Raw genomic sequence first — 19,157 nt, forward strand, 5'->3', positions numbered from 1 at the left:
CATGGCCTCTTTATCATAATTGATAATATTTTTTAAAATTACACCCTAGGTTTTCAACCTAGTATCTTAAATTTAGACCATTTCAATTGTCTTATGTCTTATGAAATTTGTATTTTCTTCAGAAAAATTTCTCATTTAGTTTTTAAGAAAAAAAGTAACTTCTAAAGATGTTATCACACTTAAAATTATTTTTATTCTCAGCAATATAACAAATTGCTATATAAATGACCAAAAGCTTAAAATATTTATTGCAAAGGAAAATGCATGTGTGAAAAAAATTGCTCTTTCCAATAAAAACAAAATATGAATGATAAATATGCACAATTTTTTTATGCCAACACTTTTGGCTACATTTTTAGACTGAAAAAGTTCATATATATTACTCACAACTCAAGAAAACATTAACACATCCTTGTTTTATACAGCCTTACCAAATTCTAGCTTAAACCAAAAGTTTTCTTTTCCCTCCATCATTGATATGATGCATATCAAATTTTGATTGAAAAGTAACATATTACATACAGGAACTATCTGGGGGGGAAATGAGGACACCACCAAAAAGTAGCAGAACATTTTTCTAGGAAATTTTGACAGAGAACAAATAATTATGCAAGCATGTGAGCCTTTAAAATATAGAACTAAATAGAAGTCATATTAATATTATCAGTTATCAAAACTAAGAATAAGGATAACTAGAGCTCGTCTTTTACATGTTGAGTTTGGAAATGCTTTTCCTTAATGCTTTCTCTTAGCAATTGTTCTTCTTCCTCTCTTGCTTTTTTAATTTCTTCCTTAGCTTGTATCATGTCCATTTCCTTCTCTGGACCCTGTAAAAACAACAAAAGATTCAGTTAATTATAGTCTTAGAATTGAAGAAGCTGTCTGAGTTAACCAATCCAACTCTTGTATAAAACATGAGTTTCCTTTACATTATCTTTATGAAATTATTTCCTGTTTAATCACAATCAGTGAAGAGAAAAACTGACCTTGAAGAAGGAAATTATAAGGAAATCCCTGATAACCTAGATCAGCTTCTATAAATTCTATTCAGTAGTCCTAGTTCTCCTCTTTGGGGCCAAGTAAAACAAGTCTAATCTGGTTTTTTGATAATCCTTCAGAATTTAAAGACAAGAGTCATTACCCCTCATACCCTGTCCCCCTTGCCTCCCATACACAAATATGCACACATCTTTGCTAATCAATCAGGGTTGGCAACTAATAAATAAGACATCAAGCATTTATAAATGTCCAACACTTTGTCAGGTGCTTTCAGGGGAAAAAGAAACTCATTTTTAGCTGTGATTTTAAAAATCACTTATATACCAGAAATAATTAGAAAAATTAAGCCAATTCTATATTTGGCTGCTAAATTATATGGTTTACTAAAGAGATTAAACTGGACTAGTGTGGTTGAGGCAGGATTTGACCTGGAATCTCAAAGGAAGGGTAGGATTTGAATGAGTTTTAAGGGCAGAGAAAAGCATTCTTGGTGAATATGTGAGACAGGAGAGAAGAATAAAGGAATTTAGGTAAAAAGAGCCTGGCTTGTGTGAAAATTTGGAGTTTGAAAAGGATTGGCATGGTATATTAAATTTTTAGTGAGAACATTGGAAAAGTGGTCATTAGTGTATGCCAACATTTTCATTAACTTGAGATAATGTGGTCATAGTGTTCACATGCACACCACAGGTCTCATGACCTGTACTTACACAGGTCATGAGAACCAGGTAGTAGGCCTCTTCTTTCTTCTCTATCTCTGCCTCTTTTATCTCACCCCACCAGTTCTCTTTTCTCTACTAGATTAATACATCCAGTCCTAGCCTTTCCTTTGAGTTCAGATGACCTGTTCAGACTTGATGTCCCAAAGAAATCTTAAACTCAGATGTGTCTAAACCTGAACTCATGATGTCTTCCCCAAACCCAGCCCTCTCCCGACTTTCCTGACTTCTGTCAAAGTCAGTCCTATCCTTCTAGTACTTCAGGTTCTAAATCTTTGCATTGTTCTGGACCCATCCCTCTCCCTCACTCCACACATTCAACTCTGCCAAATCCTGCCATTTCTATCTTCCCATCTCCTCATGTATCTGACACCTTCCCCTCACTCACCCAGCTCTCTTGTTTCAAACTCCTTTACATAGATGATTTCAGTAAACTCCTAAATCCCTGCCTCAGGCTTTTCCCCACTCCAGTCCACTGGACACACTGTTACCAAAGTAATCTTCCTTAAATGCAGATCTGACAACTGACTCCATTCTTCAATTTCTCCAATGGCTTCTCTTGCCTCTCTCCTCTGTTTAGCTTGTTAAAGTACCATACAGCCGCAATCTACCTCCCCAGTCCCTGTGGGCCTTACTTTAACCATCACCCCCCCACAACCCAAACAAAAGGATCTCCTCTCTGTTCCTGGCCCACAAGTAGGGACTTTTGCTTCACTGAACACAGCACCTCTTTTTTAAGTGGTAGTCTCTTTTTCAAGAAGCTTGTCCTACTTCCTCTCACCTGTTAGTGTCCTCCCTACCCAGTGACTTCACAGATATGTTCACCTTTATTAACTTTACTTTTAGGCTGAATATATCACATGTCCTGAAGATATCATGGTCTCTCCCACTTCAAGTATGGATTATTTCATTTATCATACTTATATCCCCAGCATCTAGCATAGTAACTGGAATGCAGAATGAATTTAGTAAATGCTTGATGCTTGATTGGTTGTCTTTCCTCCACTCTTTCTGAAGCCATGGAGGATTGATTAGGAAGCTGTCTCTGCTCCTTATGTAATGTTCTAAGATCTTCCTTGCTGTTCTCTTCTGCATTCTGCTTCTTTAAGAAATCCCCTTGAATTTTGTGGATCAAGAAAGGCTTCAGGTAGAAGGTGGGACTTGAACTGGGCTTTGAAAAGAAGTAGGTGTTCTAAGAGGGGAAGGGAAGTAAGGCATGTGTTGAGAGAGGAAAGTTAATTTTATTATCTCTTAAAAACAGTTAGGTGCAGATCCCTGGACCAGGAGTCAGGAAGACCTGAATTCAAATTTTGTTTTAGATACAAACTAAATGACCCTCAGCAAGTCAGTTAATGGATCCCAAAAGCTTTTTCGTCTGTAAAATGGAAATAACATTACCTTCCAGGATTGTTAGGACAAAATAAAATAATATTTGTAAAGTGCTTTGCAAACCTTAAAGCACTAAATAAATGCTAGCTATTACAGAATAAAAGTAAACAATACACAATAATCCTGGAAGGGTAGGTTGGAGCCAAGTTGTGGAAGGCTTGAAAAGCCAAATAAGATTTTATGGACTTGATTCTAGAGGCCATATGTAGTTCCTGTCAGTCAGCCAGTCAACTACCATTTATTAAGCACCTACTATGTACCAGGCACTGTACTAAACCCTGCAAAGAAAGACCAAAAACAAAAAAAAAACAAAACAAAACAAAACCAAACCAAAAAATAGTATTCACAAGGGGCTCACAGTGAAACAATACAGAAATAATTATGTATAGATTAAATTTAGGATAGGCACTAAGGAAGTAAGAAATCACAGAGCAAAGACACTAAAATTAAAGAAGACCGGAGAACTTTGTAAAAGGTGGGACTTTAGTTTAGATTTGAAGGAAGGCAGGGAAGCTAAGAAGCTTGAGAGAATTCCAGGCATGAGGGACAACCAGTGAAAATATGTGTGAGAGATAATGAGGTGGCCAGTACCACTGGATTGTAGAGTACGATTAGCTAATAATTATAATAGTAATAGCTAACAGTTACATAGTTCCTACTTTACAAAGTGCTTCACAATTATTATTTCCTTTAGCTTCACAAGGTGCTATTATTATCCTCATTTTATAAATGAGGAAACTAAAGTAAACTAGAGTTAAGTGATTTGTCCAGAGTCACATAGTCAGCAAATATCTAAGGACAGCTTTGAACTCAGATTTTCCTTACTCTTAGCCCGGCAGTCTATTCACTGTACCACCTAGGTGGGAATAAGATATGAGAAGATTGAAGAAGGTTATAAAGAGTTTCAAAAATCAAAAAGAGGATTTTATATTTGGTCTTGAAGGTGTAAGGAACTCCTAAAGGTTATTGGATAGGAAGGTGGCATGTCACATCTACTTTCTAGGAAGATCAATTTGATAGCTGAATGAGGAATGGCTTAGAGTCGGGGGAAACTCAAGGTAGGCCGATCAACCAGCAGGCCCTTGTGATGGTCCAGTTGAGATGATGAGGGCCTGCAGCAGGTGGTGGCAGAGAGAAGGGGACATATACAAGAGCTGTTATAAAGGAAGAATTAACAACACTTGACACCTGATTGGATGTGGGGTTAAAAGAGAATGAGAAGTCAGATGATTAGGAACATGATAATATTCTCAACAGTAATAGAGAAATTAGAAAAGGGGAAGGTTTGGTGAAAAAATGAGTCCAGTTTTGGACCTGTTGAATTTAAAATGCCTATGGATTATTTAGTTCAAGATATCTAATAGGCAGTTGAAGATTATAGATTGTGAGAGAGATTTGGGCTGGACAAATAGATTAAAGAATCAACTTGCCAGATGCATAGATAAGTGAAACTCTGGGAACTAATAAAGTTACCAGGTAAAATAGTACAGATGACCAAGAGAGGTCAGGATAAAGCCCTGTGGGACTTCCTTACTCACTGTTAGCAAGCATGAATTGGATGAAGATCAAGCAAAGAGCATAGAGAAAGAGCTATCAATAAAATAGAACAAAGCAGTGTCTCAAAAACCTAAAGAGGGGAATATCAAGAAGGTGATCAACAAGGTGAAGGTCAAGAAAAATAAAAATTGAGAAAAGACTATTACATTTGACAATAAGATTATTTTTAATTTGGAAGAGAGCAGTTTCAGTTGGATGATGAGGTTAGACTGCAGAGTTAAAAAGAGAGTGAGAGTCCATTAATTGAGGCATGGCTGAATAAGTTATGGTACATGAACGTAATGGAATAATATTGTTCTATAAGAAATGATGAGCAGGTTGATTTCAGAAAAGCCAGGAAAGACTTACATGAATTGATGCTGAATGAAATAAGTAGAACCAAGAAAACATTGTACACAGTATCAGCAAGATTATGTGATAATCAACTGTGAGGGATTAACTCTTCTCAGCAATACAGTGATTTAAGACATTTCCAATTTACTTGAGATGGAAAATGCCATCTGCATCCAAGAGAACTATGAAGATTAAATGCAGTTCAAAGCATACTATTTTCACTTTTTTTTGTTTTGCTTTGTTTTTTCTTTCTAACTTTTTTGTTCTGATATTTCTTTCATGACATGACTAATATGGAAATATGTTTAAAATGATTATACATGCATAACCTTTGTTAGATTCCTTGCTCTCTTAGAAAGAGTAGTGGTAAGAAGGGAGAAAAAATTTGAAATTCAAAATCTTACAAAAATAAATATTGAAAATTATCTTTACATGTAATTGTAAAAAAATAAAATACTATTAAATAAAAAAAAAAAGAGTGAAAGGAAATGAGGTAAAGGCCTTTATTGCAGATAGTCTTCTCACTGAGGTTAGCCTTAAAAAGAATAAGAGATAGAACAGTAATTAGCAAAGAGAGATGCATCAGCTGAGAGTTTTTTGAAGCTAGAAGAGATATGAACATACTTAAAGGCAGCAGGGAAGCAAAAAATAGATAGGGAGTGACTGCATATTAGTGAGAGAACAGAATTGAGAGAGGGAGCAATCTGCTAGAGGAAAGGATGGAATGGGATCACTAGTGAATGTAGAAAGGTTTATATTATCAAGAAGAATATCCTGATTATATGAGTGAAAGAGCAGAAAGTGGCAAAACACATCTGAGTGATGTGAGTTGAAGTAAAAGGAAGAAGAACCTCAGTGAATAGCCTCAATTTTTTCAGGGAAATTCGAGACAATACAGTCCATTGCACAATGAAGATATTGAGATGCTGTTTAGCCTATCAACATCTTTCCACAGCCGTAGTGTCTATAATTAAACATAATACTCCAAATGTGGAATAACTAGGACAGAGTACAATATTACTACCTTCTTTCTGTAATTTATATATTTCTTAATATAGTCCAAGATTACAATAATCTTCTGTTTACCACATCATATTCACATTTGTGTTTTTAGTCTCTTAAAAGCTTCAGACCTTTTTCAGACAAATTGCTGTTTATTCTTATGACCATGTTGTACTTCTGAACAAACAAAGAATTGAAGAGCCAGGAGGGTACCTGTGCTCAAGACTTCTACTTCAAGATTCTGTGGAATCTTAACCTTCCCTAATTTCTCACATTTTGAAAACCTTTTGGTCAATGGTACTGACTATTCCACACTATATTGAAGTTTGCAACACTCTGTAGAAACCCAACTTTTCAGCATTTCTTATACACATGATCCCTTTCCTTCCTTCTATGATTTCTTATAGCATTTACTATCTGTTATATATTTACAAAAATCTGGATTCTATTTACCTTTGTCCTTCCCCAGGTTTTCAGTCCAAACTCTGCAGCATAATTCTCATCATCAGTGATCAAAAAGTTATCAAAGATGGTTCCAGATCTTACCTAGTTGTGAAAAGTAAACCAATGCTTTAAAAAAAATTTCATAAGATCATTAAGGTTTAGAACTATAAGGATCCTTAAAGATCACATAGATCAAGCCTTTTATTTTCCTTTTCTTCTTATGCAAATTCTTAAATGTATCTGTACTGTAATGAGTTGGATATTCCTTCAAAAGATACAGATCATAGCCCATCCTTACCATCCTACAGTACTCCAATAGGTTTATAAAAAGTGGGACCAGCTCTTGTATTATTAAAAGAAAAAAAAAAGGAAACTGAGTTTCAGAGATTAAGTGACTAATCCCAGTTTTCATAGCTAGCAAGAATCAGAGAAATGTTTCTTACACTTATGAACATAAAGAAAAGGCAAGAACTTGTGATTTATGATAATAATTCATATTAATTTTTAGATCCTTCAGTTTGGAAAAAGGAATACTGTATTTTTAAATATATAAATTTACTATAAAATTCCTACTCTGTTTTCCCCAGTACCATTTTTGTGATTACTCTTCAAGAAATCATGGTTAAACAAATTTATAGCTTTAGGTAACTCTAGTGTATTGCATTTAGAACATAATAATTAAAAAAAAAAAGATTACTTGATCCTGACCTTAGCCTCAGAGTTCATACAGTTTTATCACTTTATATTCTTTTAAAAACATATCTGTGCTAAAACCAAGAAGAAAAGAAATCACACCTTTCATTTAACTTCTGTATATGAGAAATCTTTTATTAGATTTCTATGTATCCTGCTTCTTGCTGAAAATATAAAGTTCTTAATCTATGTAACAATCAGATCAGAAGCAAAGTCTCTATACATATAATAATAATTTCACACCCATAGTTTTGCATCTCTCTATATAATATGTATATGCATTATATGTTTGATACATATATATGTATGTACATAATAGAAGCTTACTTTTTAAAAATTATTTTATTTTTCTTGATACCTTTTGTTTTTATATATTGTTCTGAATATCTCCCCTCTTCTTACCAGTGAACTACTCCTTATAACAAAGATTTGAAAAGTAAGAAAAAAAGCAATTAAGAAAGGAAAAAGTAGTTCAGCAAAACTAACCAACATACAGACAATATCTGATGGCATATACAGTATTCTACAATCCTTAGTCTGCCACCTATGCAATGAAATAAGGAGTTGTATTTTTTCAGCTTTAATATGGGACTAAGCTTGGTCACTATAATTACATTAAGAGTTTGGTTTATGGAAACTCATTTAAAACAGGATGTATTTAATATGTATAAATTATTTAGATCATGTGAAAATTGTAGTTGTTCACTTGCTCAGCTATGAACAACTCTTTTGTGACTCCATGGACCATAACATGTTTCAGAACTTTGTCTCCTCTACCATCTCCTAAAATCTGTCCAAATTCATGTTCATGGTTTCCATGATATTAATTATCCATCTACTGGGAATATTCTTTCTATTTTTGAGATAATGCCTTGGCCAAAATTACTTGCAAATAATTAAAATCTAAAAGCAAATTTAATTTTGTATAGGAAATGTTTTACTTTATCTTTTCAATAGAGATAAATTATATTCCACTGAGCTCTAATATTGACATAGCCTTTCAAGTCCAGGCCAAAAAGATAATAAAGTCCTTTATGTGACTTAATGGTCAACTCTTGGAAAGAATTCAAGAAAGATTGCTTTTACTGCATGCTTTTCAATAGTCAGTACTATTACAAGAGCTTTATAGGGTATATAGGATAAAAGAACTTGAAAACATGTTTGAGAAGCTGAATTCATCTATGTAATATTCAACTAATTTAGTTAAAAAAACAAAAATTAAAGCCTTCTCAAGATAATAAAATAAGAACCAGTTATTTCAACTTACACTGTGACACTTTTATCGGCTCTTCTTAAATATTTACTATCAACATTATGCTATGATGACTTTAATAAACCGACCAAATATACCTAGCCTGATATCAATTCAGGAGGAAAATATCAAACCTTTCAGTTTATAGTTAAAGTGAATTAAACTCAAATGACCTGCCAAAGTTCCAGTCCAATAACACCAATATTCTCATATTCTGATAGTTCAAAATCTTGCAAGTATCCTGAGCTTTCAATCTTCTGATGGAGCCAAACATCTTTATAATCTGAATTATCCATATTCTGTGATTTCAATCCATGCTGCAATAAACCACAAAAAAATCAAAAGATGACCTTATGATTACAGGACTTAGGTGCCAACCACCTCATAGTTATAGCCCCATAATGGTACAATGTAATTCTTGAAGAAACAATAGATACTTTATATTTAGTTTGCTGGATCACTGATGGCTGCCATTCTCCATCCAACTCACTATTCCAGTCACTAGGCTTGTTAGCACTGGCATCCAAAAAATGTTTATCCCAGTCCTATGAAAGAGAAATATTAGTATACATTTCTATTCTACAACAGATTCTCATGTAGTTTTCCACAGTTTAGGGGAATAGAGTCAAGAGTCTGTTCCTATCAATTTAGTCTTGGTACTCTATTGATCTAATTCTCTCAATAGTTCTTCCTGCTTCCAAGCTTATTCCCTCTCCAACTGCTAAAACAAATCTTTCTAGGGCACAAGTCTAACCATGTCTCTGCTCTGTAAACAAAACTGATGTGGTTCTCTACTGCTTCAAGGATAAATTACAAAGTCCTTGAGTTGGAGTTTAAGGCTCTCCATGGTCTGGTTCTAATAACCTATCTTTTCAACTTTTCCATACATGATTCTCCTTTATACATTCTATCCCAGTCAAACTGGACTGAGAGCTGTTCCTTGTCTTGAACTTTTCATCTTTTGCCTCAGTGCATTCACAAATTCACATTCATCTCTTCTCCCTCCTCTCCTCACCTTTCCCCCCATCCCATGCTTGGAAAACATTCCCTCCCTCCTCATCTCCATCTCTCAGAATCTTTATCATCTTTCAAGGCTAGCTTTAGATGCCTCCTTCTCTGAGAACAGTCCTCAAATGTAAGGCTATTAGTGTTCTCTCCGCTCAAATGACTTACCTGTGTAGCTGATATATCTATTCAGTATACTGTAAGTTCCTTAAAGTCAGGGACTGCTTCATCTCTGACTTTATATCTCCAGCATAGTGCCTTGTCTACAGTAAGCACTTAAACAATTAGTTGTTGAATTATTTGCTCACTTTGAATTCCCTTAACTGCTAAGAAGTCCTAGTCAAATCCATGTGTATATTCTTTTCTCTAACTAAATTAGCAAATACTTTAAAAATATTTAATGAACAACCTGGAAAGCACCAAAGATTTATTGAGTGTCTACCACATGCCAGAAATTGTGCTTGGTCTTGGGAATATAAAGATAAAAGTGAGTCAATCCCTGCTTACATGTCTATATATGTACATGCATAATGTAAGAGAGAAAGATTTGGTTCCATCCCTCCTTCCCCTAAGCTTAGTTGATGTGATGAGGTTTGGATGTATTCACAAGATGTTTATCGCATTATCCCATTACAACATACAAACACCTCTTTCTGTCTGAATTAGAAGGAGCAATGCAATTGGCTGGATTGAACTGTTAGTCACCTTCTCCCCATCCCATAATTAAGCCTGTCAGTGGTTCAAGAGACTAGTGAGCATTGCTTGAGAGACCTCTGTGCCTGTACTGAACAATCATAAAGAGTGAATAGGGATTTCTCTCAGAATTAAGAATGTGGAGAAAGTTTAGCTAGTGTGTATATATCACAAAGTAGCTAAAATAAACGTGTGTGTACAAAAATTAGTGAAAAGAATATGGCTTCTGAGGCATTTTTAGACTGAGATATTTCATTGTATTATGGAGGTGAAATTCCTAAATTGAGGTTTCCTCACCTCAAGTTTCTCTTATCTCATGTATCTTTCATGTATTTGCCAAATTGATACTCCTAATGCATGACTCTGACTATGTCACTCCCTTTCACATTCTGGCTTCCAACCTGTCTTTCTAGATTAATTTCACATTACTCTTGTTCACCCATTATACTTTCCAGCTAAACTAGCCTGTCTATAGTTCCCTCTGCACACAATATTACATCTCCTATAACTTTAAGCTATCTGCTGCATTTAGAATGCTCTCCTTTATTTTTACTTCTTGGAAATCCTAGCTCCTCTTTTAAATTATAGCTCAGGTGCTATGTACTATATGAAGCCATGTATGATCCTCCTCGTCGTCCCTCCCTACCTCTAAGTTGTTTATGGCCTTTTCCTATCACAAATCTTATATATTACTTGGAGTGAATATATACATATACCTTGACAGGAGGAACCAGCTTTTAATCCATCTCCATGCTCTTGTATAGGCAGTTCTCTATCTCTTGGAATCTTTAATTGTGTTCAAGCCTCAACTCAAGTACCATTTTTATACCAAGTCTTCCTTTCCTACAGATTACTCTTCTCCCAGATTTCTATTGCTCTCCTTGCCTCCTAAAATTTGTATATATTTTTGATATATTTATCTGTGTATCCTGCCTTCCCTCAGTAGAATGTAAACTCCCTTGGAATAGATCTGGTTTTGTCTCAGTATCCCTAGCACTTGGCACATAGTGGACATTTAATAAATGCTTATGGTTTTCTATCTTAGGTTTTCAAATACCAACAGAATACAAATTCTGGCAGAGCTTTTAAAATCTGCAAAATCTTCCTGTGATGATTTATGTGACTATCAGTTGAAGACCAAAGAGAAGATGGTTATTATTAGAAAGTTGGCACTATGTGATGTATTTTTTTGCCACTAACAAGTCATGTCAATATCTGATAAAAAAAAATTAAAAATAAATAAAATAGGGCTCATCAACCTTGTAAAATTCTCTCTATATAGAATTCCAAATCAGCTTTTTTATTTTGAAATGTTATCACTGACTAGCTCATATTATATAATTGCTTCTGTTTAGCTTGATTCTTGCTTAATACATAATATGCTCTAATATTTCTTTTAAAAATCCATAATTTCATAAGTGTGGATACTTCTACCTATGCAGTTTGCAATATCTCCATATTAGGTAGTTCAAAAATTTCTATGGACCAAAAAAAGAAATTCCAATTTGTAGTAGCCTAGCATTCTGGTAATGAACCTCTCCAATCTTAGCTAGATTGGTTGTAATATCTGTGTTCAGAATTCTGCTCAAAGTTTTTCCAGCTCAGCACAACCCATTAGAGATTTCACTCAATTAGCAAAGCCTTTAAAAACTTGAGATCACTTTGATTCCATGATAAGACACTGAAGAAAGACTAATAGAAGCAGAGTAAGTATAGCTCAAAAATTACTTCACATTCAAGTAAAAAAAAAAACTAATAAATTCTACTTTTATATGTCAGAGATACAAAAAAATATATACCACACTTACAGTAATAAGACAAAAAACAACAACAAAATCCAGCACCTAAACTAAATGTTACAGATCCTTTCTACAGTACAATGAATGCTCCAAAATATATGCCCAATATACAAGAGCTACATGCTTTCAAAAAGAGAATTGGGCATTTTCAATTGGGTACTGATAAACTAACCAGCTATTTATAAACTATATTTTATGTTTTCATAAATTCTACAACTGTTCAGAAAAATAAAACCTGAGATGGAACATCACTGAGCTTATCATTCTGAGATTTTTCCCAGTTCTTAGGCATCTTCATTGCAGATTTCTCCAGTTTTCTAAGTCTTAAATTCCAATCCTCTTCTATGTTGCCTGATTCAATTACGTCAGTATCAATTTTCACTTCATAAGTTAGATCTGGTCTTAAAGTCAGAGTGTATAAATGTGTAAAGCCATCAACCTGAAAATTTTAGAAATAAAAAAGACAATGAAACACATTCATTCTTCTCTTCCTGCCAAAATATATATTTAAAAATTCCTTCACTGGTAATAATTGTAAGATTAATTTTACAACTGTAAGTTTACTTAGCTATAAGAACCTAATATAAAAACCCAAATTAACATAAAAGATAAGAGTAAATATTTTATAGTAGGGTCTTTAATTATATAGATAAATTTCTTTTAAATAGAAAAATCCCATTCAGTACATTTATAATGATTTCTATTTACAACATGTTTTTTTGAAATGCTATATAAACTGAAAGTTACTTGTATTTCTTAAGTTATTGTTATATTTAGGAAACAACTAAGCATAATTTGCTATATTTTGTGTGCTTTAAAATCTACTTTTTAAAAAAAGAAATATACTTTTAAATATAATCTTTTTCTTCATTAAAAAATCACATAGCTTTAGCTCACTCGAGGAATATTTTCTTAGTGTTGAAAAAATTACTCAAGGCATAAAACATTATACAGATTCAATGAATTGAATTGATTCTCAAAAAATTAACAGTTTACAATTAAAATAACATGTCATAAGTCTTTTAAAAATAGCAAAACCTCTAAATTATATAGCTCTGGAATGTAATAGTTGGAAAAGACAATATAGATCATTTAGACCAGTCCTCTCTTTTTATAAAAAAAAAAAAATAGATCTCAGAAGATCTATTGCCCAAGATCATATAATTAGTGGCAGAGCCAGAAAAAAAGCGTAAGCCTTATTGCTCTACAAATTCATGCTTCTTTTTTTTTTTTTTTTTTTTTACTACACTGTACCATGTAGATCAAACTAAATAGTTTTTCCATTTCATGTCATTGTTGAAAAAGATTAGAGATGTACTTAGTATTTTATAACAGGTTCAAAGTCATATAGTAATACTTTAATTATCTTGACTTCAGACTTCAGTAACCTCAATCTTCCACAACACTAATCAGCCCAAAGGATACCAAGAAATTTTTTTTAAAAAGACCCTGGTCAGGAAACAGTAATAGCTTCTGTACAACTGGCAAGGAAAATAACTGAGAAGCAAGGATTCCAAAGAGAGGGAAAATGCTAATCTTCAGTTAATTTTTAAAAATTAAATATCTATGGTTAGGTTCTTTTTAAGTTTTTTTTTTCTTTCACAGCCAGCTAAGTATCAGAGGCAGGATTTGAACCCAAGTTTCTCCTAACTCCAAAGTAAATACTCCTTCCACTACAGGATGCTGCTTTTCCTTTAAGGTTCTAATGTTGGTTTTGCCACTGACTACTTTGTATGGTTCTTACTCAGTCTCAATTTCCTCGTGTATAAAATGAGCTAGAGAATTTCTAAGATCCTTTCCAGTTCTAATATTAGGACACTTGCATAGTACCATGTTTTAAAAGTTACACTGTCTTAGAAATGTTATGAAACAAATGTTTTTTTTTATTTTTTTTAAAATTTTTTATTTAATAATTACTTTATATTGACACTCTTTTCTGTTCCGATTTTTTTTTCCCCTCCCTCCCTCCACCCCCTCCCCTAGATGGCAAGCAGTCCTTTATATGTTGGATATGTTGCAGTATATCCTAGATACAATATATGTTTGCAGAACCGAATAGTTCTCTTGTTGCATAGGGAGAATTGGATTCAGAAGGTATAAATAACCCGGGAAGAAAAACAAAAATGCAGATAGTTCACATTCGTTTCCCAGTGTTCTTTCTTTGGGTGCAAGATTACTAACTTTTGCATGAAGGCATTTACCTTACATCTGATTGGTTTCTTGTTTGAATGATATTGATCCTTGTAAAATAAAATAACATGAACTTTCTTGATATCAAATCCACAAATATCAGGTCCTAAAAAAAAATTATCTACTCTTAACTTCTTTAGATATTTTATCATTAGTAAACACATCAAACATTTCTCCTACAATATATGAAAGCAAATTGAAGTTTACACATTAAGCAATAACCATTCAAGTTATAAGCCATAAATGTATAGCATTGTCCCACTTAAATGGATGCCAACCAATACAAAATAAGCTGCCAAAGTCCATGTAAACTTTACTTTTTCAAACTCTCATTTTAAATCCATTTCAATTATATTACATATAATTATCCATATTTGCCTTGGGGAAAAAAAAGAGAGGGAATGATCTAGTTTCCTGGGCACCAGAAGATTATGTGCAACAGATTTAAAGGATTAGGTATAAGAGGAAATGGATGGCTAGTGGCAGGCACACCATTAGCAACAATAAGGGATAGCTAATACTTTAAGAGAGACAGGGATCTCAGAGAATAAAAATCAGATACAAGAAATCAAAAAGTATAGTGTGGCCGTTTAATATAATAATATATTAATTATATTATATTATAATAATAATATTATAATAATAGCTCCATGAGAACACTAATATATTGGGTGATGACTGATAATCATAATAATGGTCCCAAGTCATCAAGAAAAAAGGCATTCTATTCAGTAGATTCTGTTTGAAAAGATAGAGAAGTACACAAAACATATTGGAAGGATTTCCACATAGAATATTAAAGGTTTAAAAATTGGCACTTAAAAGACATGTTTTATTCATGTCAAAAAGGAAGTTTTACTAGTGTACTAAATTTCTGACAAATTCTACTAAAATATTTGATAGTTTCAGTTACACATTTATACAAAACATTCAATTTTTTATTATAGTGATACAGTTAGGGAACTAACTGCATTGTGTATGAGCCCTACAAAATAATAATATAGCGCAAATAATAAGTAGTGCATATTTTATTCACTGAAGATAATTCTACTAGTCACGCAATAGCTTATATCTGCATAATTCTTAATAGTTTACATATGTTTACATATTTTATCTCATTTGGTATACAACATACACTTGTGAAGAAGGAAGGACTAACATTATATGAAATGAGTCTCAGAGAGATTAGCATCACACAGCTGAGGGATCTGGGATTTGAATTTACAACTCCTGATTCATCTATCGTTCTTTTTATTATACATGCTGCCTATCTTACTGCAAAGTAAATTCTCCCCTATTTTAAAGAATAAGTTTAATACCCAGGACCCACATAAAGGAAAAACTAATGTAAACATAATGTAAAGTATCCATGACACTTTTTCCTCTGCTATGGTCTTGAATTCACACACATTTCAAAATTCCAGAAAAATATATCATAAATAATTAAGAATCACTATCATGATGATAATAGTATATGCCAATTTTAAAAAAATTTTAATCTAGAGAAGGGTACTATCACTACTCCAGAAGGAAATATGACAAATTGTGGCTAAGAATTTTGAAAGATGATTTGAAGACATTATTTTTAGGACAATTCTTGAAAAACTTAATTCATGACTACATATCATTGTTTTCACATCGTCATTAGACAAATATTTCGATATATTTTGAAAAATAACTACATTAGGGGCAACTAGATGGCCCAGTGGATATAGCACCAATCCTGAAGTCAGGAGGACCTGAGTTTAAATGTGGCTTCAGACACTTAACACTTCCTAGCTGTGTGACCCTAGACAAGTCATTAAACCCCAATTGCCTCAGCAAAAAACAAAAAACAAAAAATACAAAAAAAGTGCATTACTAAACTCACCAAACATAATGTAATACTGTGACTTCCCATTTAAGTTCTTCTGATCCAAGTCTGAAGGAAAGATCTTAATATAACCCCCACCACAATCCATCTTCTGTTCATGTTTTACAGTATACTGAATAACCAGAGTCTTTCCTTTATTACTAAATGGTTTAAATCGTGAGGAGATAGCATAAAATTTTGCATTTTCTGTGGTTTGCAGACCTTTAAGCAAAAACATTAGTGTAAGTTAAATATTTCAACTGTAACAGCAATATGTAATCCGTGATATATGTCAATTAAAATAGTTACCTTCTCCAGACTTTACGATAAAGCAAATTAAAAATGTTTTAAGTGACCATAATACATTAGATATCTTATATCATACATATTACTAATAGGCAAGTTTACTTCCCACAAGGAATGGATTTTATATTCATGGGGATGTTTTTAATAGTAAATGTTATCTAATGTCTGTTAATGCTATAAAAAGCACTTAAATAAACAGAAATTGTATTCCTAGTAACTGAGAAGATGGTAGTGACATCAATAGAAATGAGGTTGGAAGAGGAATTTTCTCTCATTGAGAAAAGAAAGAAAACAAAAGTATAATATATAATGTATAAGGAAGCAAAACAAATTCTTACTTTAACGAGGTCCAAAAAAACAAAAACCCAGCTCTGCATGCTACATGTGTAACTCACTGGGAGGGGGATAGGATATTGCTTCTGGAATCATAATGAAGGATTTATTACATGCTTATTATATAAAAAGTACTGTGGTGTACTAAAGATACAAATGGAAGAGCAAAACAATTCTAATTGGGGAGACATGAGGAAAGTTTCACTTTGAAATAAATAATCCTTTGTTAAAATTCATTGAGAACAATGTAGAATTGCACTGGCCCACTACCAGATGAAGAAAAGGAAAGGAGAGTATAAACTTCTTGGGATCAGGAATTATTTTGTTTATGTGTTTGTATCCCCAGTACAATTTCTTGTTATACAGGTAATGCTAACATAAAGATTGTGAAACAAGGCAGGGGATCCCCTTATCTTGTGACTTCCTACCTCATCCCTATTAGCTCATTGTTGACAGGACCCAGTGACCAAACATTGAAAATAAGAGTTGGAATTTTAAATCAAAGGCTTACTACTAACCTTTATCTTTCTGTATATCACCATAAAATTTTCCTGATGATAGCCTAAAATGCCCAAAGTTGGAGTCATTAGTGGAAGGTATCCATCTATTCCTCCAACTTTCTGTTTAAGGTAAAAAACAAAAAAGATTAAGGCAAGTCAAGTATAAACATCATAAGCCAGGTATTATGATTACAGCTGAGAAGACCCTATTCTTCTAGTCAAAGATGGAAAGAGTATTCTTTCTTCTCTCACCCTATTCCCACTCCCAGAGTCCAAGAGAACCTAGGGTCAGAAGTCAGCCTAGAACCGAGCAAGAATTCTCAGGATTTAATGTTTATAATTCATCTATCTTTAAAGGTGATTTATGTGAAAATTTTCAAGAGGAAATACTAAGTGATTCATCATACTTTTAACTGAAGTGCCATGTTATTTTGCATTAATAGAGAATTACTATATCTATAATACTGAAAATAACTTGTATATCTAATGTACTGGGAAAAGTCTCTTGCCTCAGAATCTTTAAAAAAAAAAAAAAAAGGCAGTCTTTTCTAGCTCTACCTAGTATGAAGTTTTTCTTTATATCTAATTTAGCTGAAATCTGCCTTTCTGCAAATTCTACCCAATGCTCTAAAGATACAAGACTAATTGGTGCTATGGGAGAAACATTCAATTGGGAGTTGAAGACCAGTGCTGAAGACTGGTTCTTCCACTTAGTGCTCCTCTAATTCTAAATCCCATCACTTCTCTGGATCTCAGTTTCATTGCCTGTGGAAAAAAAAAAAAATGGGGGAGGGGAATTGAACTATATTACTTCTAAGGTTCCATATAACTTTAAATCTATTATCCTATAATTCTTCTTGCACATGACAGCCTTTCAAATATTGAAAAATAACTAAAATGAGCTTCCTTAGTTTTGTTTAAGCAAAACTTGGCCAAGGTCTTTTTATTGCATAGTCTCCAGTCCCTTCAGCATTTTGATCACTATTTTTGACCATGTACTAACTAGTTAATGTCCTTCCTAAAATGTGACTACTAGAATTGAACTAGTTTTCCAGACAAGATCTGATCAGGGGAGACAACATTAAAACACTCACATTCCCTCCCCACTCCCTATCCCCCCCCCAAAAAAAACCTGGTATCTAGATAAAATTTACTCATTTGACTCTTTTTGTACCAATTGATTAGTATTTTATTTTTTATTTTTTGCAGAGGCAATTGGGGTTAAGTGACTTGCCTAGGGTCACACAGTTAGGACGTGTTAAGTGTCTGAGACCAGATTTGAACTCAGGTTGTTCTGACTTCAGGGTGGTGCTCTATCCACTGTGTCACCTAGCTGCCCCCAAATGATTATTTTTAAACGACTGACTGGCTGTCAAGACATATCTCAGTTCCCTCGGGAACTCTGTAAGGTACCACTGCCGAGCTTTTCTATACCAGGAGATCCCTACAGAGAAAATAATCACAAATAGGGGCATCAAACATTATTAGGGGTACTATCTTCATGTCAGATGATGAAACTGAGGCTTAAAAGGGGTAGATGTTTTGAGCAAGGTTAGCTTCTTGTGATTGTCTGGAGAGAGGGTTGAACCCAGGTCTTCTTGAGTTAAGTGGTCAGTCAAGAGACATTGAGCACCTCCTCAGTCCCATAAGCTTCCCAAGGGCAGGGGCTATCATTTGCCTCTTTTCGGGTGCAATGTTTACTGAGACTGCCTTATCATGAAGAAGGAAACAAGGATGGAGGGCTCCGAAATTCAAAGACGGGAGAGAGGTGTGGTAACGTGGCTTGGGTCATTCGACGGGGATGTAGGGGGCCTCTCCTGCCTCTAGACAGGTCGTGGTGCCCCCCTCAGGCCCTCTTAAGGCCTTAGCCTGTTTGACAGCGGCCTGCGAGGCCCAAAGGAGGTTTCTTTCCCACCGAGCCCAGGCCTCCGTCCCCTTTCACCTCCATCGAGGAACTCTTCCTGGAAGTATACGGTGGCCAGCGCCGCCCGCACCAACCATAGAACCCATAGAGGCCCAGGTACCATGACCTGGGCCATGGCCGCTCGAAGGTAGTTCTTCTTTTCCCGCCCTCCGTCCAGCGGTGCCCTC

General features: G+C 34.1%; 1 protein-coding gene across 1 annotated transcript; it reads right to left on the minus strand.

The window, feature by feature from the left end:
- Nucleotides 1-249: 249 nt before the first annotated feature.
- Nucleotides 250-19,111, minus strand: CALR3 (calreticulin 3). The gene is made up of 9 exons (XM_051969612.1): nucleotides 19,009-19,111; nucleotides 17,085-17,186; nucleotides 15,946-16,149; nucleotides 14,087-14,181; nucleotides 12,121-12,324; nucleotides 8,826-8,933; nucleotides 8,562-8,705; nucleotides 6,453-6,545; nucleotides 250-827 (listed from the first exon to the last, which is right to left on the minus strand). Exons 1-9 carry the CDS (start codon nucleotides 19,103-19,105, stop codon nucleotides 693-695), a joined length of 1,182 nt encoding a protein of 393 aa, XP_051825572.1. The 5' UTR covers nucleotides 19,106-19,111; the 3' UTR covers nucleotides 250-692.
- Between the last annotated feature and the right edge of the window lie 46 nt (nucleotides 19,112-19,157).

This window comes from Antechinus flavipes, chromosome 1 (genome assembly GCF_016432865.1).
Source record: "Antechinus flavipes isolate AdamAnt ecotype Samford, QLD, Australia chromosome 1, AdamAnt_v2, whole genome shotgun sequence".
NCBI lineage: Eukaryota > Metazoa > Chordata > Mammalia > Dasyuromorphia > Dasyuridae > Antechinus > Antechinus flavipes.